This window comes from Amblyomma americanum, chromosome 9 (assembly GCF_052857255.1).
Source record: "Amblyomma americanum isolate KBUSLIRL-KWMA chromosome 9, ASM5285725v1, whole genome shotgun sequence".
NCBI classification, from domain to species: domain Eukaryota; kingdom Metazoa; phylum Arthropoda; class Arachnida; order Ixodida; family Ixodidae; genus Amblyomma; species Amblyomma americanum.
In genome coordinates, this window is record NC_135505.1 from 101184955 (window position 1) to 101208662 (window position 23708).

General features: G+C 46.8%; 1 protein-coding gene across 1 annotated transcript; it reads right to left on the reverse strand.

The window, feature by feature from the left end:
• Positions 1-1287: 1287 nt before the first annotated feature.
• On the reverse strand, positions 1288-23146 carry LOC144103540 (uncharacterized). The gene is made up of 5 exons (XM_077636235.1): positions 22789-23146; positions 11721-12154; positions 9293-9561; positions 8471-8746; positions 1288-1549 (listed from the first exon to the last, which is right to left on the reverse strand). Exons 1-5 carry the CDS (start codon positions 23144-23146, stop codon positions 1288-1290), a joined length of 1599 nt encoding a protein of 532 aa, XP_077492361.1.
• Positions 23147-23708: the final 562 nt, after the last annotated feature.

Below are 23708 nucleotides of genomic sequence, written 5' to 3' on the forward strand. Positions count from 1 at the left end.
AGTGAGTGCTTGTGTCTTGTCATCTTTTTATCTGCCGCCTTCATCTTTTTTTATGCTCGTTAGCCATGAATAGGTACCAACTAACCCAACTTCTCACATTAACGCTCTCCAGTAATGACTGCAGGTGGTGCTATCAATCATGTGCGCAGCATCACTCCCCAAATCTCTCCTGACTAGCCCGCAGCACCTCAGGAGTACTACTCTCGTTACCCCATCACCACACTCCTAATACCTCCACAATGATGTCCTGTATAGCTGTGCAATGGTCTAATCAAATAGCAGAAGTTTACACTGTCAATGTTCATATCCCCAAAGCGTTGGCACAACGAGCACTGTTGGAGTTTGAGCACAGTGTTTGTTCAATGAGGGTGCCAGTTTGCCTACAATGCTGCAGTGTTGGTGACAGTGTGACAATCACATACAGCAATGTTGAACACAGCAAACTCACTTGAGCCTGCTGCCCTTACTGCCCTAATCAAGTGAAACAGAGAGCATCTTGGAAGTTTTCTTCAGTGCATGTCGCCATAATGTAGGATTGATGGATGCCTACTTGGCTCTGAACCTTCCTCCAGCTTGAAGACACCATTTTACTAAGGCAGCTACAGCCTGGTCCAGTACTGTGCTGAACTCAGTGTCAGTCTACAGAAAGTTAGTGCCCTAGAAAATTAGGCAGAGTTCTGACTCCGCTGCTGTGTGTTGGGCTGCGTAAGCAAAGATCTGCTTGGTGTGCACGAATCGAAGTAAAGAGAAAGAAGCTAGATCAGAAATCAAAGAAGGTTCACCAGATGGCAAAGACAATACGGTAAACTGTCACCAGGAGACTGAGACTAAGACGAGAGACCGTGATATTCTGTAGGCATATCAAATAGAAGGGGTGTAGAAGTTGGTGTGTCAATTAGATCATTGATATACCATGATTAGGCACACACTGGCTACAGAAATAGTCTTGCATGATCTAAGTGACCTCTTACTTGTTAAAAGGTGCATCATTGCTTAAGACAAAATGGCTGTGCTTTATGCTTGATTTGAGCTGTTGCCACAGTGGAGTGCAAACCCACCTATTAGTGTCGGATCAGCATCATTACGGCTGATGGCAGTGGTCAGATGTTCATTATCTAGAAAATTGATTTAACGCTACTGAACAGAGCACAGTAATCTAAACGTCAGGTATTTAGAATGACAGTGCAGAATTGTTGCTTGGAACAGAAGCAATAAAGCACATTCTCATTTGACTATGGGCTCACATGGAGCATATAATTACTGCAGTGGTAAAGAGAAATGGAGGTGTCAGAACAGTTCATCCGGGGTTGACTGCTCTTTGAAGGTGGCCTTGCCTGCGGCTGATTCAGGCCATGAAATACAATCCTTCTGGAATAACGCTGTAACTGAGTGCATTGCCATGCATTTCATCCACAAAAGCGTGGTGATCTGCTTCTTTGTTATGCACCCCACAGTTGCTAGGCACTGGTGCTGGATCTCGAGGTAATGAAGGTGGCCACATACAGGGACAGCAGCCAAACATATGGTAAGCTTGATATACACTTCCAGGCTTCCAATGAATCAACATTTTTAATTGTTGCACGAGGAATCTTGTGTGGAGAATTATACTGTGTTTACTTTGTGAAATTTATGACTTCCTGTGCAGTTACCAATACCATTGTCATACGGCAGTCCTCAAAGGCATTTTCAGCAAAGGAGTATCGTTTCTTCAAAGGAGGAAGACCTGAAAGGAGTAGCGATGCTGCTACACGTGCAACTCAATAACGGGACAGTCGGACTTCAGAGCCCCTAGCATTGCATGAAGGGGCAGAAGCGAGAGCTTCAAAACTGAAGTGGAGTAATTTATTAATTTGTTGAGCTTGCAAACTTATTTAAGCATACCTCATTCATGAAAGAATTACTGAAAGCTTTGCTTGTCAGCAATAGCAGGTCTTTATTGCCCTGGCCATTATGGGTGGCTGGTGTTGCTGCTCCATACGAGATTATAGCACAGTTTAAAGACAAGCAAAAAAAAACTAGATACAGACAGACATTTTTATGCATCAGTATGATGGTTTCAGGTACCTTTAGCTGCTTCTGCAATGGATGGCGTTATGATTGCAGCTTCTCGAAGGCCGCTCCTTTGGGCTTCAAATGTCTCTGACGGCCACCTTTGCCTCCAAGGCTCTCTGCGGCAAAGGTGCAACACTTATGGCACTTAAATGTGTACTGTGCACCTTTGAACGGAAGGATATGATTCTCTAAGGCCTTTGCAGTGCCCGTGTGACAGAGGTATGCAATATTTTTCATTGCTCAATTGGATAAGTTTATGTGCCAGGATGGTGCAAGATGTCCCCGAGGACTAGACTGAGGGAACTGTATAATGGAAGTGAATTGAAGTGAAAAGAAAACAAGCATGGTGTTCATGGGCAGGACAACAGTGAGGATGAGATGGAACAGGGACCAAGGAAGGTGCAACAGTTGGTACTGACAACATAGCAAACAACCAGGGGACTAAGAAACTGAGGCCATTCTTAAATTACCATGAACAAAACAAAGTGGTGGATCACCACTGTTGGTGAGGTGGGACAGCACTTCACCCCTGAACATTTCCAATTCTCCAACTTAAAGTTATGCAACAGTGTTAGAATGGTACGATGTACTACCGGCAGCAAAAGTTTACGGGACGAGATTTCTTGGAAAAACGTTTATTGTAGCTCCACCTCGCTACCCAGTCACCTTATATTGTTACAAGAGGAAGGAACATGTAGGCCCCCCAACTATTTTCATGCATTTTAAGCAAATGGCTTGAGTGACTGAGCAGGAAGAAATTTTTTTTCCGCACACTCACATCCCGTAAACTTCTACTGGTGATAGTACATCCACTCATACAGATAGCAGTGGTCCGAAGGCTTCCACAAAGACAAAAAGAACAATGTACAAGGATGGAAACTTGTGCGAGCTGGTATGGGTACCGATTGGGTGAAACAACTCATTTGTGTGTTTTCTTTTTCTTTCAATCTATGATCCAGTTGAGCTGTTTCACCCAATACGCAATGTACAAACGACGAAGACATTTCGATGTTCACTGAACACCTTTCCAAGACATTTAGGCCATGTCAATGGGAACCAAGTTCAAAATCTGTTTGTGCACGCATGGACTATAAGTGCTCTTCTATCTTGTATTTTGCTCTATGCAGTTATCAGTTGACCATAAAGCTTGTTGCTGTACATCTGTTCCTGTCCTTTGTCCTTCTGTCCCTGCCCTTTGATCATGCAAGAACACAGGATTCAAAATAGCCTCGCTCTGCTCATGAAATGTAAAATTTTTTTCGCACAGTGTGCAGCTACACGTCACTAGAGCTGCAACAACACGCGAGCCTGGCTATGTATACTCATTTTTCACATGATTACACTGCTACACACACTAAAAAAACTGGTGCACGTAGGCAGCCTCTCATGCATTTAGGGTTTATGGGTTTTTTAACGTCCAAAAGCAACTCAGGCTATGAGGGACGCGGTAGTGAAGGGCTCCGGAAATTTTGACCACCTGGCGTTCTTCAACGTGCATTGACATAGCATAGTACATCAGCCTCTAGAATTTCGCCTCCATCGAAACTCGACCGGCGCGGCCAGGATCGAACCCACGTCTTTTGGGCCAGCAGCTGAGTGCCATAACCACTCGGCCACTGCGCGGCTCGCATGCTCCCATGCTATTTATGCAAAGTTCCATGCAGCTAGGATAAAATGTACGCACAGGACTTGTGTAACCAACTGTGGACAACAAGGGCATAAATTAATCATTAATGACATAAAGTTAGCAATCCATTTCTTCTTCCTCACTTCTGATCTCTAGTCAGTAAAAGTTTCAAGCAACGGCTTTTCGTTTATGGAACTCATGTAAGCATCCTGGTAATGATGCCAAGACAGGCATGTTTGCCTGCTATGGTGCACATGAAATGGTTGTAATACAAGCAAAGGGACCACACAGTCACTGCTCTCGTGTCACTAAAGGTGTGCATCATTAATGACAGGATGTTAATGCAGTCTGGCAGTACAGGCCCTCTGAAAGGCGTCACCGACCTTACACATGTACTGCATACCATAGCACCATGCATGTACGTACTACGTACGACAGTACAGTACAACAGCAACGTGTGGGCAGCTGAGACGTGCACTAAAATGTGCCTCGAACATGCAATGCTAAACATAGACAAGCGTAACCACAAACAAGCACCTCAAACACACACCAAATCTGGATTAAAGCCATACCGCTAGAGAACACACCACCTTACACTAAAAAAAAAGCTGTTCAAATCTTAGTTTGTGCTCACCACCGGTCCAAGATATCACCTGGAAAGGAGAAGGGTCCAACATAAATAAACACAAAATGAACAAAGGAACTGTACCAGCAGGTATCAAACATTATCTTTCAAGCACACCTTTCATAACAGCGATAGAGTTTCCTACGCACTTTCCGCAAGAAAAAAAAAGGGGGGGGCACGCGAGCGAAGGGCAGCATTATTTCTTTTTCTAGCCCATCCTAACGTATGTCTTGTCTTAGTACGCCTAGTACAGCAAAAGGTAGAAAACAATGCAATAGCCTTGTTGCAACAGCCATCGGAAGACGCAAACGCCAAATGAAGGGTGGTGCATATCACTCTTTTCGAGGGTCATGCCGCAGTAGGACGGAACACATCGCTCGCCCGAGACCAGACACGCATAGAGCAAACAGCAACACGCCGCTTACAAGAGACCCGGAGGCAGGAGACAAACGCATAGAACAAACGCTACTGCAGCCGGCCGGCAGTGGGTTGGATCATCGCCTCTTCTAGGATGTTTAGATCGGTTGGGTCAAGCGGGCGTCTGGGTTCAAGACTTATTTATGGAAAAAAACAAAGCTAACGTTTGACGTCATATCCGCCGAGCAAAGAAACCTGTCCTCCTTTCCACTTATGCTCCGGGCGCGCATGCGCAGTTGAGCAGAGTTTGTTCTCCCGAAGTTCAAGTCGCGCGACCGCGCCAGTTGGGGCCCAGCTTTTCCTCCGTGACGTCACGCGCCGGCGCAGCGCCCCTAGCGGGAGGTGCGGGAGTCTGGTGGTGGCTGCGGCCGCGCGCGACCGCGCGAGTTGGGGCCCAGCTTTTCCTCCGTGACGTCACGCGCCGGCGCAGCGCCCCTAGCGGGAGGAGCGGGAGTCAGGTGGTGGCTGCGGCCGCGCGCGACCGCGCGAGTTGGGGCCCAGCTTTTCCTCCGGCTGTCGTGACGTCACGTCACGTGGTTTGGTGGCTGCCCGGCCGCGCCCAAGGGCTGAACTGAGTGATTGCAATATGCAACGCATAAAAGGATTGATGCCTCAAGTGATTATATTAAGCCAGAGGCACTTATTCTGGTAGCCTCGATTCTCGCCACCTCGCTTACGCATGTAGACAATTGTACCCTCCGCAGCGGACTATTTCCAGGGGAGCTTACGTTCCTACGGGCACCATTAATACAGAAAGGCTGTGGGGTTAAATTTGGGGAGCTATAAATACGTTCTCCCCCGCTTAATCGCGGCTGACACGGTTCAAAGCGGCCCGGACCCCACCCCGTGATCGCGTACGCTTCCGAGCGCTCGCCGACCACGGCGGGCTTTGCTCTGAGGGAACAAAGGAACGACACACTGGCTGACACAAACAGGCATTTATTGCTACAGCAACAATAGCGCCAGCTAGCAACAAGATATGCTAATGAGCCGGGGTCGTCCGACTCACCAGTAAGGTTCTGAGCGAATGCTCGCCCGCGCTAGGGATCCTCCGCGGCCTGGGCGGGACGAGAATACAGGAGCGGGTCTCCCCGTTGCTTCCTCGCCCCTCCGGCGAAGAGCGGAGCCGCGAGCGACACGTCCGCTCGCGTCGACGATCCCAGCCGAACAGTCTTATGCCCCTCTCCCGCGCACGGGCCTCAGCCGTCTCACGCGCAGCGACGCTGGCGCCCTCCCCTGCTAGTTAATCTAACTGACAAGGGAATGCGTTCCTCCTCGAGGTGAGGCTGTTGCTGCACGGTGCCTCGCGGGAAAGCAAACACAGGGGGCTGCAGGGCAGGTCCCTACATCCCTCCAAACTTAAATAGCTCCACGCGCCTGATAGTACATGCTATGGAGGTGTCTCCTGGTCTTCATGTCCTTGAGGCACGTCGTGCAGTGGAGGTCACGCCGACAGCGTCCACGTAGACTTCCGCGGCGTTCTGAAGGCGGCGTGAAGGTCTCCGCGCGGGAACACCTGTGGCTCAGTGCTACTAGAGGCGCATGCGCAGTAGTCACTAGGGAGCGGGAGAGAGAGAGAAAGAGAGAGAGCCGGCGGCGGCGGCCACCTGCGCCGTGCGTGACGTTAACTCGTGCTCCGAGATACGCCGGCTCGCGCCAAACGCGGTGTTGACTAGCGTAGTGAAGCTTTTCGCTTAAAAATGCCTGAGCTCAAGGGAAGAGCAGATATCCCCACTTTAACTTTAGGTCACTCATTTCAGCCGGGTCGAGCACAGCAGCGGGCGCTAAGCGTCAACGACTTTTTCACCTTTGGGCTGCTCCTTTAAGTATTCTTTCCTTCGGTGAAAAGATGCGCCTCTGCTCGAAATGCCTTAGAGGAATGCCGTGTGACCTGGGTACGAAGCTAGCATGAAACACACAGGGAGCAAAACAAAAGAAGAGGCGATGATCCGTCAGTGAGACAATAGTCCTAGAGCAGCGTTCCCATCGGAGCCGCAAAGAATGTGTGACACACCGGCATGTCATTCTGACCAGCGCCTGCATATTCGCGCAATTATGTCTAAGCCATTGACTTTATGTTCTGCTCAATGCCAAAAAAGAGGAGGAATTAACGGTATTTGCAGTGCTTCACCTCGTGCTACGGAGAACTATTAATTTCTCTTTGCGTTTTATACAGCCGAGTGGCCGTGAATCATACTGAAGGCACATATTCGCCCAAACCATATATCACAGCAGTGCATTGCGTTCTTTTCTCGCCTGAAGAATAATAATAATTGGTTTTGGGGGAAAGTAAATGGCGCAGTATCTGTCTCGTATATCGTTGGGCACCTGAATCGCGCCGTAAGGAAAAGGATAAAGGAGAGAGTGAAAGAAGAAAGGAATAAAGAGGTGCCGTAGTGGAGGGCTCCGGAATGAATGAATGAAAAACTTTATTGTATAAGGGTTATTTCTCGCAGCGTAGGTGGAGCCCTCAGTCCAGGGCCCCAGCGGCCTTTGCAGTCTTGCAAGCCCTGTCGATCAGCTTGAGCTGCTCTTCAGGCTTCGAGCTGGACAGCGCAGCCTCCCACTGCTCCGGTGTAGGTGTGTTGTTTATCGGCGCTGCCTGCATTTTCTGACAGGCCCATGTAACGTGGTAAAGCGTTGCGTGTTCACCGCATAGCGGGCATTTGTTTTCATAAGTGGATGGATAGATTTTGCTGAGTAAACTCAGATTGGTGTATGTATTAGTCTGTAGTTGTCTCCAGGCAACCGACTGCTGTTTACTAAGGTCTTTGTGGGGAGGCGTGTAGGTCCTCCGGAGGGCTCGTTGGTGTTCTAAGATGGCTCCATACCGTCTAGTGACTGCGTCCAGTTCCCTTTCGGTGCGCGCCTCCCGGTTGGCGTATGCTCGGGCATTGGCGTCCGCACATTGGTTCCCTTTGACAGCCTCATGGCCTGGTGTCCACGTGATGAAGCATCTCGTAAAAGTGATTGTCCTCGCCTTGAGTATGTGAATGGCTGCAGTGGATATGCGTCCACTGCTGTATCTTCTGCACGCCTCTTGCGAGTGCAAACGCACTCTAAACAAGTGAATTTAGGATCACTAAAAAGCGAGCGATGAAACCGCCTTTTCTGTGCCTTCGTATCGTTGTAATAAAGTTCGGCAGACAACCTAAACCTCCTCAGCGTAAATAGTGCTGTGAATGAACGGCTGAAATATCGAATAACTTTGCACTTATAGCGCCTACGCGCAGTCGACGCCGTAGCCCCACAGTGGAGTAGAGCGCAGTTTTCCACGTCGGCCCTATCTTGGAATATTTTTCGCGCCTCTCGAAAAAGTAACCAGACCGATAAATAACGGCGAGACCGCCACTAGCATTGGTTGTCGTAATTTTGGAAGGCGCGAAGTTGACAGTAAGGAAATCGTGTCTGCGCTGCCATCGATAGCGCAACGTTTCCTGCGCTTGTTCCTTCATCAGCGCATTGCCCTCGGTTATAATAATCGTCAGTCGGAAATGCCTTTAGGCGTGAAAATTCTCCCAACTTGCGCGCAGATTTTCGAAATTCTCTAAAAACTCTTCGCGAAAGGAAAGGAAGGTTAACTCGATTGTCATTTTTCCTGATTTATAAAAACCAAAATTCCCTAGGAACTGAAAAATTGTCCTCCTCTGACATCTAAGTGGACGCAAAGAATGTGTTTATGCGCTGTAAAGAATGAATAATCATTCTGACATAAAACATCAAGGTGGGTAGCCGTGGTTTTAACTGACCTTTTGCTTTCATTGACGCAGCGGTGCTCCTTGAGATGCTCGAACTCAGACTTGTGGCACCGCCTCACTCCGTCAGAATGAACGTGCACAAAGTAGGGGTCGTTAAAGATGTCATGAGGACAGACTTCGCCGGGCCCTTCTGGAAAGCAGCCCGGTAAGGGCGTTCGGCGGTTGACGCAATTTTTGATGCACTCGTTCTCATTTCGGTTCTGGTGATACCCGCTCGGGTTGCTAGGGCACGTGCTGTTCTTGAAGTCCCACTCCACACATTTGGTGCTGAAACGGCGAGAAACAAAGAAACCGTAAACATAAACACACTCTCACGCTGGAATATTTTGAGTGGCTATAATTTGTGCGCCGGAAGACGAATAACCAGAAAATCAAACCTGCCCGTATTAAAACTAGTAAACTGGCACGCCTTTTGATGAACGGCACAAATTTTTCCCTATTTTTTACAGAAGTCGGTGCCGAAACGTCGCGTCCCAACTGAGTTCAACAGAAGGTTTTGCGGTGTACTTTAGCTTTCCTCCAGACAGGGTACCAATGCACAGTCTACACCAAATCTGGCACTGAACAAAATGTAGCACCAAGCATGCAAATAAATTCATTACCTGCAGCGCTATTCCGTTGCAATGGCAACTGAACAAATTGTTAAAATTGGAAGCAAAAATGCAAAACGAGCGCGACAAAAGGAAAGGAAAAAGTAGGCAAACTAATTCCAGGGGTTGTATCATTATCCTCAAGTTTTGATGTTCCTTCCTTGAGAACAAACATCTACACGTGCCTCTGCGGAAAAATTCCTATTTTAGTGCGACTACTTACGTCTCCCTGTTGACGAACCACCACTTCTTGAAAAAGAAAGTGCTCTTGCAGGGCGCGAATAGTCGATTTACATTGCATATATATTTATGCCGTGGAATGGGCCCACAGTGTAGCTGGCACTGATCGAGGCTGGGGAACCTGTTGCCGTTGGCGTAGCACACGAAATGCTCGTCTTCGTGTGTCGAGACGCACTTCCTTTTCTTCCGGTGGTAGATGTACCCGACGTTGCTTTTCTCGCAGTATTGGAAGGGCTCGTTCACAGGCAGACACTGCGGGGAAGCAAGGCGTAGACGAATGGGCCCAAAACACTCATTCCTCGCCACGCAGTCTCCAGTGCTCGCTGAACACGTGAAATTTGATCGACATATAATGGGAACTCGCTAACGGCGAGGTTCCCAAAGCTGGAGAAAGCAACTGGTCGCTCTTATTGTTGTTACACTAGCTTATAGCAAAGCTTCGTTCAGATTAGCGATATGTTAGTTTGCATGTTTTAAATGCTTCTGTTACAGAGATTAAAAAATCAGAGAGGCTCTGCTTGCTGAGAGGGGCCGTTTATATTGCGCGCTTTCTGGTGCCACTTGTCTCTTCGCTGCCACTGTTCTTCTAATAACCTCTTTAAGGTCTAAATTTTCTTTTTACAGATTATCTATAGAGCTGTTGCTAAATTTGCACAGCACCGATGCAAGAGCGAATATGTCACATTGGATCCGCTACAAATTCAATCGGCACTCTGCAAGGTGCACGGCGCCAAGAGGGTGACGCGCACTACCACAGAGCGCAATAAATGTATCTGACTCACTTGTTCATCTTTTAACGAAGAGACTGGCCTGAAGCCTAAATAACTAGACCTAAAGGGTTCCATAACTTATAGGGCTGGAAATCTGATATAAAAATCTTGAAAGGAGCTTTTTGCCACTGCGAGCATTCTATGGCAGGAATCGTCTGGGAGGTTTTGCTAGTAAGTTCTTGCAGTTAACGTAAGACCATGGCTGCACAAACAGTTGGAAAGATTCTGAGACTGAATGGTTGAAATATAAAACTAATCTTGTTTTAATGTTCTGTTGCAAATTTTAAGAATATATTTTTTACTTCCTCATACATATGTTTCGAGCATTGGAAAAATATTTGGAAAAATGATTAGCAGAGCAAATATTTCGAGCGCTTAATTTTTACCAGGCTGATTATAACAATATTTGTATTTTCGAAAGTCAATCAAAGGTGCAGTATAACATTGTGCAACGCGACCTTCTTGATCTCGCCCGCGTTGCGGAACTCACAGCTTCCCGTTCTTGCACAGCAGAGCAGAGTGTGACGGACCCATGACACGTGCGCCACGGAGTGACATGACATTGTTGGCACGGTAGCGCGTACGCAACAGATGAACGATATTTACAAGGCCAAAATTTGTTAAGCGAAAGCCTCCTAGAAATCCACTTTTGAAAATTTTTATAAAACGTGATCAGGCTCTTACTAGCGGTCGGCTAGAAATCTCTATTGGCAACCGTCCATCTCACTCTCATGGATAAATGTAACTAGTTCAAATTAGGTAACCAGATTTATCGATAGAAAGATAAATCTGTTACCAGATTCTCTTCAACACTGGTATTCACTGACACGAATGCCATGTCCATGCCGAAATATGCCTTTTTTACAATTCTGAGCCCCTTCGCAGAAACAGGCTGTAAACATCCAGGATTGGGTGCCAGCGTTCTTTTTTACAACTATTCTGAAAATAGTTTACTTTAATCAGCAGGTCTGCATGCTACCGGAAGGAATCGGGAGTATGCTCCTATTAAGTGCCGATGAAAATTCAGAGTACAATCTTTGTAAAAAATATATGACCCAAGGGGTTTGCTTACAGGTGTTGTAGCATAGCCCAGCGCACTTGACAGTCCTAAGCGTGGGAGGGCTCAGGGCTTAAGTTCCTCCAGCCTTCCTGAGATTAGAGTCCCTGACCCCTTGGGCTTTATAGTTTTGACAAAGACTGCACTTTCTCCAAGACGGCTGCTAATTTCGACGAAGGAGATTGAGGAGTAGCGAACAGTCGTGCTTCCTTGTTTTCCTGGAGCCATCAGTCTGCGATTGTTGATTATTGGCCTCATACTTCCGGTACGGCAGTGGAATAATCTTGCTCCAAGAAAGTACTCAAGGAGTGCGCCAAATCGACTGCGGAGTTTGATCATATTTTATCGTGGAGAATGATAAAAAAAGGCGTCGATGTTAGGAGGTACGAGTAAACAAAAAAAACTTCAAATGGTACACACGCAGGATTAATTGCATAGCCAAATACTTTTGAGATCTTGAGTGCAAACCACCGCATCAGCTGTGTAATAACTGAGGCTGGTCATAACGTTGAATAACAAAATCGCTATTATCAGTTATCAATATCTTATGACTACCAGTAAGGCATACGCTTCGCTTTACTCACCTTCCTTTTCGGTTTGGATGGAGTTGTGGTTGTAGTGGTAGTGGTTGTAGTGGTTGTAGTGGTAGTGGTTGTAGTAGTAGTTGTAGTGGTTGCGGTTGTAATAGTTGTAGACCTGGTGGTAGTTGTAGTTGTAACGGGAGTGGTCACCGTTCTGGCGGTGCCGCCACTAGTGAAGGTCTTCTCGGCACTGGGTGTAGTAGCATCAGTGGGACAAGTGGGACAATCGCATTTGGTGCTAGCGGCAGTGCTCTCTGGTCGCCTCGACGCGGTGACCGGCAGAAGGGTAGTGCCGTTCCCTGAGAGTTTTGCCACCAGGGCGTCCCGCGCAACCGTCGAGGCGATCACGAAGAGCACGAGCAGCAGTAGGAGCAGTGTGATCAGCAGGCGCACGCAACACGTCCGCCAGACGCTGGGCTCTTCTTCCGCACGAACCACTGCGAGTGCGATTGAATGAACGGAAGTTAGAGAAAGGATTAAACACAATGCTCTGACAACAAGTTTTACTTGAATTAGAGAAAACCTAGCGCCAAAAACATGCAAACCACAAGGACGAACGACGACGAGACAAAAGTGTCGTCGTTCGTCCTTGTGGTTTGCATGGTTTTGGCGCTAGGTTCTCTCTAATTCAAGTATGCACCAACTAGCCCAAAAAAGGTGTTAATGCATAAACAAGTTTTATGAGCGCAGATTGCAAAGGGAGGGACGTGAAATGAACTTTTGCTGAATATACGTGAGAACAACAATAAAGCGAGAAACGCAACATGGAATGGTAGGATAGGCAATAAAAAAGCTTGAAGCTGTGCTTGTGCTTTGAAATACAATGAATCTGTGGGAATGGAGGTTATTTTTGTCCGTACTTGCTTTTAATTGTGCATTTCACTCATGCGGTCGAAGGTTGCACTCGCATTTCGCTTTCGGAAAAAAACAGCGGCCGAGGTCAGGTTACTCTTCCATGTGATGACAGGCACAAGAGAAGAATGCTTTCTCCACAGGGTGAACTCGGCAGTGTATAAATAAAAACTAAACCAATTTTCAGGATTAAAATTCGTCTCAGCGCATAGCACTTTTTTGCTCAGCCGTGAAGTGATTTAAGACCACAAAGCGGCTTCAGCCTTCCTTGATAGCATCTTTTTACGGCCCAGCCGGGTATTATTTTAAGAAAAAATATCGAATGTAAAGGAGACCAACGGTTGCTAAGCTTCTTATTGGAGTTTTTGACCTGAAGTCCTGAAGACGAGGCATGCAAAGCCCGCTTGACCCTCTTTTTCACGCGATTCGCTACTCAACATTCCTATTCATATCTATTCATGATCTATCCAAGCTCCAGCAGCGCGCGCATTTCTTCCCAGTTTCACTGCCGTTATATATATGCCTCAGCACGTATCTCCTTGCTCAGCCCGAAATTATCATGTTCACTCTATGTATCTCCTCCAGCATACGCCCCAGGCCGGTTTGCAGGATATGTAAATAATAAATATATAAATATCTTAATGTCATTTCTCCCAGAGGAGCGAAAAAACGTGTTTGGCGCTACTTTTCATTTTTGTTGTTTTTTTCAAAAACTTTAGATGTGCTTATTGGCTTCTGCTCGGAAGAAACATCGATGTAGGCGCCTGCCGTGATCCCTTCTGCACCAAAGTATGATAATCAAGAGGCGCTGTTCACTTGAGGACAATGCCACTAATTATTCAGTAGCAGACACACTTGCCTATAGTTCTCAAAATGCGTGCTCTTTTGTGCATTTATGCCAAACGCTGCTGCCTGGAGGGTGTGATACAACTTTTAAACTCATGAGGAAATATGCACTATCTATGAGAAGGTGCATGCGCGATAATGTAAGGTGCGCGATAATGTACTCGTAAAAGAGGCAAGTGTACTTCCCCTCGCACCCTTGGACAGGTGTATGGATGACTGTACAGCCTTCCGTCGGCTCTGCCCAGAAGTGAGCTTTCAGTAAAGGAACTGCGGCGAACAGGCATTGCTTCGTTTGACAACATACTCGCTGTGCCATGCCAACGACTAATGTGTGTTTAAATTCCAGCCACATCGCCCAATTCGAAACAGGAACGCCTTGAACACCTTTGCATATTTACTTGTAGTAATGTAGTAATGCTCGCGATTCCTCATGGGTTGCCATTATCTCTACAACAAATAACTCAGCCTGCATTCATACAGTCAGCCCATGTGTCTTCCTTGTTGAGTGTTTAAAGAAAGAAGCAAAATTTATGTGGCCTTTATCCAGCAAAATCCCAAACTAGCCTGGCATGCACGCATGCTGACCACTTCTGCCCTTGTGGGTAAAGAAGAGGCGTATGCAACATAAACGCGGGCTCTATGCGGGAAGAAACGCGGCCAGCCCAGATGGGGCTGCAGGTGTAATTTCGCTGGTGGTTCTGAATTAGGTGTAGCGGGGCTGAACACTCTGGCGTGCCTCCATTGTATCATGTACGCTGCTCTGTTGTTTTAAATTCTAATACACGTGCCTAAAAGTCCTCTTATTATTATGCACATAACAGTGTTAGGCATATTTGCATAATGACTAAATATTTCAAGTTTGTTACTCTCATACTAACGTAAATAGTAAAAAAGTGACCAGACAATATGCAGGAATAACTGTGCCACCATACCGGAGTGTATTGAACATGTGACTTTCCGTGCATCATAACAGGATTCCTATGACGCACGCACGGCCTGTTCGCAGTGCGTCTCCTTCATATAAACGTGAACATAAGCTTTTACAATGAAAATAAGGAATGCAATTTGGACTGCTCCGATATGGAATCAGTGTGATCTGGCCATGTTCCTCCAGTGCTAGCAAGAAATTCTCGTTTGGATGCTCAGATTTGGATGACACGTGAAAGATTAGTGCAAGATTAGGGTAGCACAAAGAGCACCCACATCGGCTCCCCGTGAGGAAAAGGTGGTCAAGCCGAAATTGGAATCGCTCCTGCAGTGTTCGAGTTGACAATCGAGAAGAACAAGAAACGCTATCCGCATGGCCGCCCTATCCAATGCAGAAAAGGGGGGGGGGGGGGGAAGCTTAGTGGGTTGCCCACAATTGGCAGTTCAGGCCGAATATATGCTGATGCATTAACGCTTCGAACGTGGGCTGTAAGAGGAAGCCATCGGGCTTATATGCTTGGAGGCCACAGGGGGCCATCAGGACAGGAGTTACTGAGCTGACATGGGTTGACCTTCAATGCGAATGTGGGCCCCACATGGGATGTCAGCATAAGACCTTCAGGGGCTCACACAGGGGTCCCCACTTCATAGCCCACCTTTTGCTACGTGGCCGTGTGTAGTGCAGTTTTTTCTGCGCTGATTGAAGTATTTCTCTTCTATGGGAACAGGGTGGGGTGGAACAAGTGAGCGAACTGACGGGACCCTAAAAGCTCTGCCCGCGGATGGACAACTGAACCTAATGCTGTTCCAAGGCAGGGCGAGGGGCTGCACAGTGAAGAAACTCGACATCAAAAACGGTCATTTACAATAACTGGGGTGGTCTGTTGCGTACGCAATGCGAAGGAAGCAAGCATCTGCTTGAGTGGCGACGACAAATGGCTCGCTTGGTTGGGAGGTCCGCTGGAGAGAGGAGTCGACGATGGGACGCGGTCGACGCAGGGAAGAAAGACAACCGACATGGTCTCCCATGACAGGATAGACTGCTTTCCTCTGGGAGCTTCTTATGAACGCACTTTTACTCAAAAATTCTGTTGTTTGGGCTCGCGCTACTTCTACTCTCAGAAGCGTGTTGCAATCTTTTCTTGGTACAGAAACTCTTGCGGGACCCTCGATACATTATTGGCACAGGCGACGTCTCCTATCGACCTCAAACTGGTCTACATTTTGTGCCACCTGCGCTGCCAGCCTCACGCCGCTCTCTACCTATATGGTAATGCATATCCTATATCCCTGTCCCACCCCTTTTTAACCTCCTGGAGGATCACGCTTCTGGCCACACCAACCAGTGGATGGCTCAAACTGATTTACCGGGCTGAGCAGGAGTGGAAGGCCAGAGAGATTCCTCCGTGGAAGCTTCTGCTTTTTGCTATTCAAAAAACTTATTCTCTTTCGCTGTCTTCGCAGCCGCTAGCGTCTCGCCACTTCTCGCCGACCGCGCGGTGCCTGCTCGGCGACCCCTTCGCCAGCTGGAACAGCAGCACGACATATAGCGCCCGCTGAAGCTTACGCCGCCCCCTCCCCCACCCACACACGAACATATATATACTCACACGCGCACATATACGGCGCTCGTTGTGCCAGACCACGATGCAAGGCATCGGGTACACGACGAGAGTGGGCTGTGATGTGGACGGCGCCGCCACCGACAATGACGTCGAGGGGGTGCGCAACTCAAGAACCACCTAAGACCTGAGGCTGCAACAATTCGTTAGCTTTTGAATATGCCGGCTATCGTCAATATAATCTTAAATCATAAGAAGCAGCAGTCCTCCTAATCTGGGCTGCCCATTCCATTTTCCCCTCTTCCCTGCTACGCTTGTCTTCTCGCCCGATCTATCCTGCTATCCTAATGAGTCATCGCTTGCTTTCTTCTTTCTCTTAGAACGTTGCGACGCAACATTGTTATGCCGTTTATAGATCGGTGTTGCATTTACCGATTACTATGCTTTCAGGATGGGGATGGCCGACAGTCCTGCCTGTGAAAGCTGCGGTTGTGAGGAGACCATCGCTCATCTTCTCTGTGAGTGCCTTGCATTTGCGAGTGCAAGACATACACTGCGTTGTGCCCTGGACCGCCTCGATCCTCGCCCATTAACAGAGCAAAAGATCCTCGGTCCGTGGCCACAGCAGTCGACTGCCCTCAAGGCATACAAGGCACTCTTTGTCTACTTGAGAGCGACTGGATTGAGTGACAAATTGTGACAGCGTTGTGTGTGTGTGTGTGTGTGTGTGTGTGTGTGCGTGCGTGCGTGCGTGCGTGCGTGTGTGTGTGTGTGTGTGTGCGTGTGTGTGTGTGTGCGTGTCCGTGTGTGTGTGTGTGTGTGTGTGTGTGTGTGTGTGTGTGTGTGTGTGTGTGTGTGTGTGTGTGTGTGTGTGTGTGTGTGTGTGTGTGTGTGTGTGTGTGTGTTATGCCTTTTTCCTCTTCTCTCTTCCTCCTTTTAGTCCCCTAATTCCCCTTCCCCAGTGCAGCGTAGCCAACCGGAACCCCTTTCTGGTTAACATCCCTGCCTTTCCCTCCTCCTCTTTATCTATGTATCTATCTACATGTCCTGCCCATTTCTTAATTTCTGGTAGAATATGATTAAGTGAGTGGCTGTTAAATAAGCCGCTGTATATTTGTTAGGCGTACTCTTCAGCTAGTATTCTAAATATGAAAGTACATTCCAGACGCCATTTCTGCCCGTTCATCTCGTAGATTTTTTGCTCTCTTGGCCCGCATTTCCGGTTACTGCATTGGTTCGTAGATGTATTTTCTCACAAGCTAAATTTTGCCTGCCGAACGTAAACTAATGTTCTGTTCTGAAAGTATTAAACATTTGGTTAGATCTCTTCATGTTATTTTGGATGAAAGCGTCTGTCCTGGTCCAGGTACTCGATTATGATTTGCAATTCGTCTCCTAAGCTCCTAAACGAATTCGAAAAGTCTGGAGATACGAGAAGTATTGCCCAATAAGTGTAACAACAAAGCTTCCTTTACGTCCTATTTACACTACTGTAGACACTGTTGCGCCCTGCCGCACACCCTTTTTTACCTGAAGTTTACCACTTTCCCTATGCGAACCGAAGCCGGCTGTGCAGCGGCTACAGACCTTTCAAAATACCTTCACATACGCCTCTTTTTACACTGAAGGTCTGCGGTGAATTTTTCACGGAATATAATATTTTTTTCTAATGTATTAAATTTACCTATAAGTGTTATTTATATTCTGCGCTTTGCGCTATCACCTGATTGATATGTGAAATATGATATGTATAGTTCATTAATTTTCCCGAAAGCCTGTCTGCCTGTGTGGTCCACTCCAGCTTAAGATTCATAGAATTGTTTTTCGACTACTTTATTAAGTATTTTACAGAGAAAACAAAGCAAACTGATTCGTATATACATTTTGTGTCCTTGACGAGCCCTTTCTTGAGAATTAAACAGTTCTGCCAAGCCTGCCAAGAGGAACGTACGTACGCTTGTTGACGGTGCAGCTTTAACCACTGCGTATGCAGGCCCGCATGGTTTTCTAGGACACACTCACCAGCCCCCTTCAAGAGATTTTCAGTTAGCTTGGCCTCACAAACCAGACTGCATTTGTCTTTATTTATGACTTTAAGTCCTCTGTTATTAGAGATGAAATATCCAATTTATCCACTCCATTGCCTTGGTCAATGCTGTCCATCTAATGGATATTTATACTCACAGTGTGCCGATCCTTTCTTAGTGCGTCCATTTGTTTTTTTACTATCGCATAGTGTACTCTCAACCGCCTTTAGGCTACCTCCGTTCTTTAGCGCTTGATTAATTTACTCCTCTCTTTACTGCCTTCTATCCGTAGCCTTCTCTTTATGAATTAGCCTTCACAGTTGTGCAAGCTGTAAGCAGATAGCTGCAAGCAGATAGAGGTATTTCCTTATTTTTCGTTTTTTAATCGGGTTCTTTGTGTTAGGAGACTGCCTCCCTCTGTTCTGTCTGGCTACCCTACTATTGGGTACTGTGTGAAATTTAGAGGGTTCTAATTCACCTTTGGAATATAGAGGTAATCTTTCTCGATTAAGGCAGAACAGCAGCGCTACAACGAGAACATTAATTCTGCTATTCTGCGTTAACAGATCACTCGTTGATTTCCTTATTCGTCACCAGTTTCTCTGCTTAAATTTTCATAACTAGGATTACGCCTCACCTCTCTATGGGCGTTATATAGGACCCTAGCAAGCAACTCCACATCCTCCTTGTTTCCATGAAGGCACAGAGAGAGAAGCATATGTTGTATTTATTATCATCCTTCATCCTTCGGCTCTTACACGTCGACTTTTATGTGCAGAGTATGCGGAAACAGGTATTCACGATCCTTAACTCTTTCGCTCTGCGATCTTTACTGATAACTCCCCCATACCATTCCCAGAAGAAGCGCCACGCTCCGCAAATGCATGGATTCTTTCCTGCTTCTTCACAGAACCACAATACAGTGTACTGCGCTCTGTGGAGTAAGCTTTATCCGGATCGCACCAAGATTTCCCCTGTACCATTTAGGCCAAGAACCAGATCAAGAGACGGAGTAAAGAAGACAAAAGAGGTATCTTGGAAGGCAAATAGCCTTGCTTGACTGGCTTTCGCTTGATGCCGAAGCGGTTCAGCGAAAAACTACGAGCAAAGCCCACAAAGTAAGACGTCGAGAAGATAATAAGGTGAAGGAGACGAGAGAAGACGAGGAACAAGAGGATTTATAAGAAGAAAGACCACAAATAATAATGAGAAGAGAGAAGGAGAATCGTGAGGCGATGATAAAAGTCTAGGAAATAGAGATGAAGAAAGAGAAGAAGCATAAAGTAAAAAAGAAAGAATAAGCGAAGGAGACAGACGCCTGTATTAAAAAACGAAAATTAAAAAGAGCACAAAGAAGTGGCAGAATAATCTGAGAAGAAGACGAAAGCTAAAGAAGACAAGAGAGGGAAAGAGAAATTAAAATAGGACAACTAGGAAGAAGCGAAAGGGGATAACACACAGACATGACAGCTTTCGCCAAATGTTTCACCTCAACTTTAGCCTGTTTTCTCTTTTATTTATACTCATAGCTGGTGTTACAATTAAAGCGCACCTTTCTACCATCTCCCTGTCATCAGTGAATGCAGTGTGGTAGGCCTGGACAGTTGAGCACCTCATGTTGGCTTACTGCCACAACTGCAGTATTCCCACACGCGCTTTAAAATCTATCTACGTTGGCTGGTATGTCCTTGCTGACCAAGAATTCAAAACCAAACACTCCTCTGCCGGCTTCACCACGAAAATCAGCACGTGACAGCCCTTGAATACCGCATATGACATAAATGTCCTAATAACATGACTACACCATGACATCCGGCTATTACCGGCTATTCTCTTCAACAGAGCCGCCAGACCAGCTTCAATATAAACCTACGAAACGTTAAACGTGGCCAACTTCTGTTTCTATTGGTGTCGCGTCCTGAACCAAAGGTCCTTTTCAGCCTCCGCTGCACTGCCGACGAGCACGGGAGGCTAACAGTATTCGTATATACCATGGTGTAGTAAAGCACCCTGCAGGCCCAATCCCGCTCTTGTGAGAGCGTGCGTAAACTGCTCTAGTCGCCGTTATTAGGCCACATTCCAGGTCTTGTTATTAGTGCGCTAGCACTAATAGTGGCCATTCTCTGCATTTAGCCGTTGTGCGTTTGTCTGCTTGTCTGTCTGAAGCCGGTTCTGTGCAAGGCTGCTCACCTGCCCGCCGTGTCAGGCGGCAGCTCGGTCGTGTACGGCTGCTCGTGCATAGCAATCTGGATCGCAACGGAACTCAGGCAGCCCAAGTCCCATCCATTAGAGCACCTACCCAATTCGGCCAGTGGCATATCGCTTGTTCACTGCACCACTTCACCAGGATTGTTAGGAAGATTACAGGGGATCTATGAACACAATGACCAATTCGGCATATAAGGACCTTAACCCATTATCGCTATCTGAACAACTGCCATCCGTGAACAGCGAATCTGAGGACCGGAACCACGTAAAAAGTAAACTGCTAGAGCTCAAATTTTGCTTTTGCCTAACTGCCCAAATCGACCGTAATTATTTTCAATTCCGACGATACTCTGAAGTTTTATATATGCTACTGAGGCCGTGTTCACAAACCAGTAAAAAAATCTGATATCCAGTTTTAGAGCCGGCGCGCCAATTCGCAACAATGGCACTTTGATTAATTGTAAAACTTGTGCTTGTTTTCACTATGACTATTTCGAAGCTCCAGGGAAAGTAAACAATTTTTTTTAATTATACCAACATTGTTTTCTCAAATGGAAAAATTATGGAATGAGGACTATATGAACGATAGCTGGAATTCGGTAATTTCCGTTACATTATTCTAACAACACGTTAGTTGCGCTGATGCACAATATTTTTCCGAATGGCAGCGCTACTCAGATAACGTTGCGTTCAAGTTTCTAGGCATAAATAAAGCAAATTTATCTGAATTGTTTCGAGTTCTTGAACTTGACTGAGAGGACGCAGGAAAAGCGCACAATTTTAGCCCTGAGCGAGATTCAAACGCGCGCCGGTGTAAGCAGATCAGCTTTGCTTTCATTGCTTTATTCCCATTGGCCATTGCCGTAGTATCTTCACCAAATGTGCAGGGAATAATGACTTGCTAAGCTTGTATTGAATCTAGGGCCTCGCAGTTTCTTTACGCAGGCTCGACTTTCAACACTGTTTTATTTCTAAGAATGTGTCCTAAGGCATCTGAAATTACCCCAGCACATGCATTGTCTTTAAGCGGAAGTGCAAGATTTCTCCAGCAATAACAGTTTTCATTGATTTCATCTAGCGTGAAATGGGTGGCGTCAAGGTCTATTGTCGAAAATATGCGACAGTTAGAAAGCACCGACGTATAAACAAGAAAAAAGATTGAGTGAATTTTTTGTGCACACGTTATGCTCAAAGATGGTGAAATGCAAGAAAACATTATAGTCGTGCGTTTCCTGCCCTTTCCATGTGCCTAACTGTCTCGCATTTCGAGAAATGGAGAGTTTATGGACACGGCCACGCCCACTTTTATTCCACGGAAGCCCCCTTTAGGAGCGTTATACTTTTCCACAAGACAGCAAGAAGACGGGCCAAAGATTGCCGTCAGCATGTTCAGACAGGCTGCGTGAGTCAATGAGTAAAACAATGTTTTTTCGATAGCGCAGAAATACGCCACTCAGGGCAAAAAATGATGTTTAACGACGTTTAGCCACTGCATTACGGAAATTGCGAAGACTCGTTGAAATGAATAATTGAGCTAATGTGTCCTTCAAGTACCGGTCTCTACCTTCTTTTGTGAGGCTTAGCCGAGCCATGCAGAGTATATAATTTGCATTATATCTTTCAGTCGAGAAACTGCTTCCATTTTACGCCACTCAACTTCGAGCATAAGTCGAATGGAGTTTTGTTTAGTAATTAAATCTCTGCGATGACAAAGGATGGGTGCTTAATGGCAGTCTCACACGGCAACATAACACATATTTCAAAACACGCATGTTAGAAGATTACTCGTAGCACAAGGACGATGGTTAAAAACAAAGATGACGGAAAGAAAACTAGCGCCAGGACTCTTTTAGCGGCCGCAGATTGTATAAAGGAACGAAGAAAAAATAGCTTTTAAGACTAGTGTAAGAAAGCGACAGTTTTAGGGTATCAGCATGGTAGCATAAGGACAGCAAAGCTAATATACAACTGCATTCCGCTTAGCGCTCAGATTCATTCAACATTATTCTTCAGACCTTTCCAACAACGTCGAAAGAGTGATTCTTAGGAAAGTATGTGCAGAGTTAACAGCAGTTTGTTGTTTGCTTTTTGTGCCAGCAGCAGACCGATGTCTGTTTTTTGTTAGATATGGAGTGGAAAAAGAAGGAAAGATCGTTGCCGCTTTGTTTGGCGAGTGGTCTGCTTCGTTTATATCCCTGTGGCTTTTAAATCCACGAATTAAGCCGCCCCTGAACTCATTGGTATTAGCTTGCAGCAGTGTCCCTCACCGCCTAAGGTATAAAAGGTGGACTTGACCAAAGGCAAACAGCTTAGAAGACAGGATAAAAAAACGAAAACTTATAAATGCGGTTCCTATCGTTATGGACATAGTTGAGGCACGAAGATTAATTTCTTCTAGCTCTATGATGATGGACAATTTGGGGTTGAACTCAATCCGAGCAGGCTGCAAACCTAGCCGCCTCGATCTTCGAGTAGTGCAAACCTCCCGCATGTCTTTTGCACTTTTTTGGGGTACGTGCGCTTCAACCCGCACCCCTGAAATTACTTTTGGTCTATGGGGGCTGGACGGACACTTGTGAAGCGCGAACTGCACGCAATGGCTATAGTCGTGGAACTAAACGGCTTTAATAGCTGTCAGCGAACACTTACCCATTATGTAGGGGCTGCCAGACGAGTGGCTGAAACCCGTTGTCCCGCGGAGCGTGCTAGAATCAGCAGCTGAGCCGCTCTCTTCGTACTCCACGCTGTGCCCCATGCTTTGCCGCCTCTGTACGCCTCTGGCCGTCGCGGCGGGTCTGGCTCGATCGGTCATGAACTGCCTGTCCCTGTCCGCGGCGGAAGGGCGGCCGCGGTCTCCGTCCCCGTAGGAGAGGCGCCGGTTGCTCATGTTGAAGCTGCGATGGAGGCGTCCCGAACGCTGCGAAGGAAGCGTAGAGCACCGGGATGCAAAGACGCCTGCGGGCGATGCGTGCTCTTCTTTCTTCTTATCCTTGGCTCGTGGCCACATGTAGCCACGCCACGACCACGCGGGCGGTCTATTAGAATGAAGACAATAATTAGAACCAGAATATCGCACGTCAAGAAAGTGGGATAATTTGGAGCTGCACAAAGGAACTGGCGGTTATAGAGAATAAGTGGAAACTAAAGAGCAGGCCCTAAAGGGCAGGTAAGGTGATTTTTGACCGCACTCAGTTAATGGCTGGTTTATGATGTAGAGGAGAGGAGGAGGAAGAAAAGGAGGACAAGGGGGAGAAAAGGCGGGAAGATTAGGCAGTAGATAAAACCAGTTTGCTAACATGCACTGGGGGAAAGGGGCGAGCGGACATAAAGGGGACGGAGAAAAAGGAGTGATAATAAAAAGTAAAAAGGCGAAAAGGCTTCGGCAAAGTCACAACCTGTCATGTAGGCCCGACCCACTTAAAAATCGCTAGAAGGCCTGGCAGGCCCTCACCGCCGATTATCGCCGCGGCCAGTGTCGAAGTATCTTTAACTCCGTTAGCGGGCTTGAATCTATGTGTTCCAGTGCACGGCGTAAAGAACGTCTCTCAGAACTGTACGCTGGGCATTCA

Excerpts from the sequence above, each read along its gene's own strand:
- LOC144103540 (XM_077636235.1), bottom strand. The coding sequence starts at position 23,146 with ATGTGGCCACGAGCCAAGGATAAGAAGAAAGAAGAGCACGCATCGCCC. Across the intron at positions 12,155-22,788 it reads TGGCAGCCCCTACATAATGG|TGGTTCGTGCGGAAGAAGAG; the intron begins GTAAGTGTTCGC and ends TCGCACTCGCAG. Across the intron at positions 9,562-11,720 it reads CATCCAAACCGAAAAGGAAG|TGTCTGCCTGTGAACGAGCC; the intron begins GTGAGTAAAGCG and ends GCTTCCCCGCAG.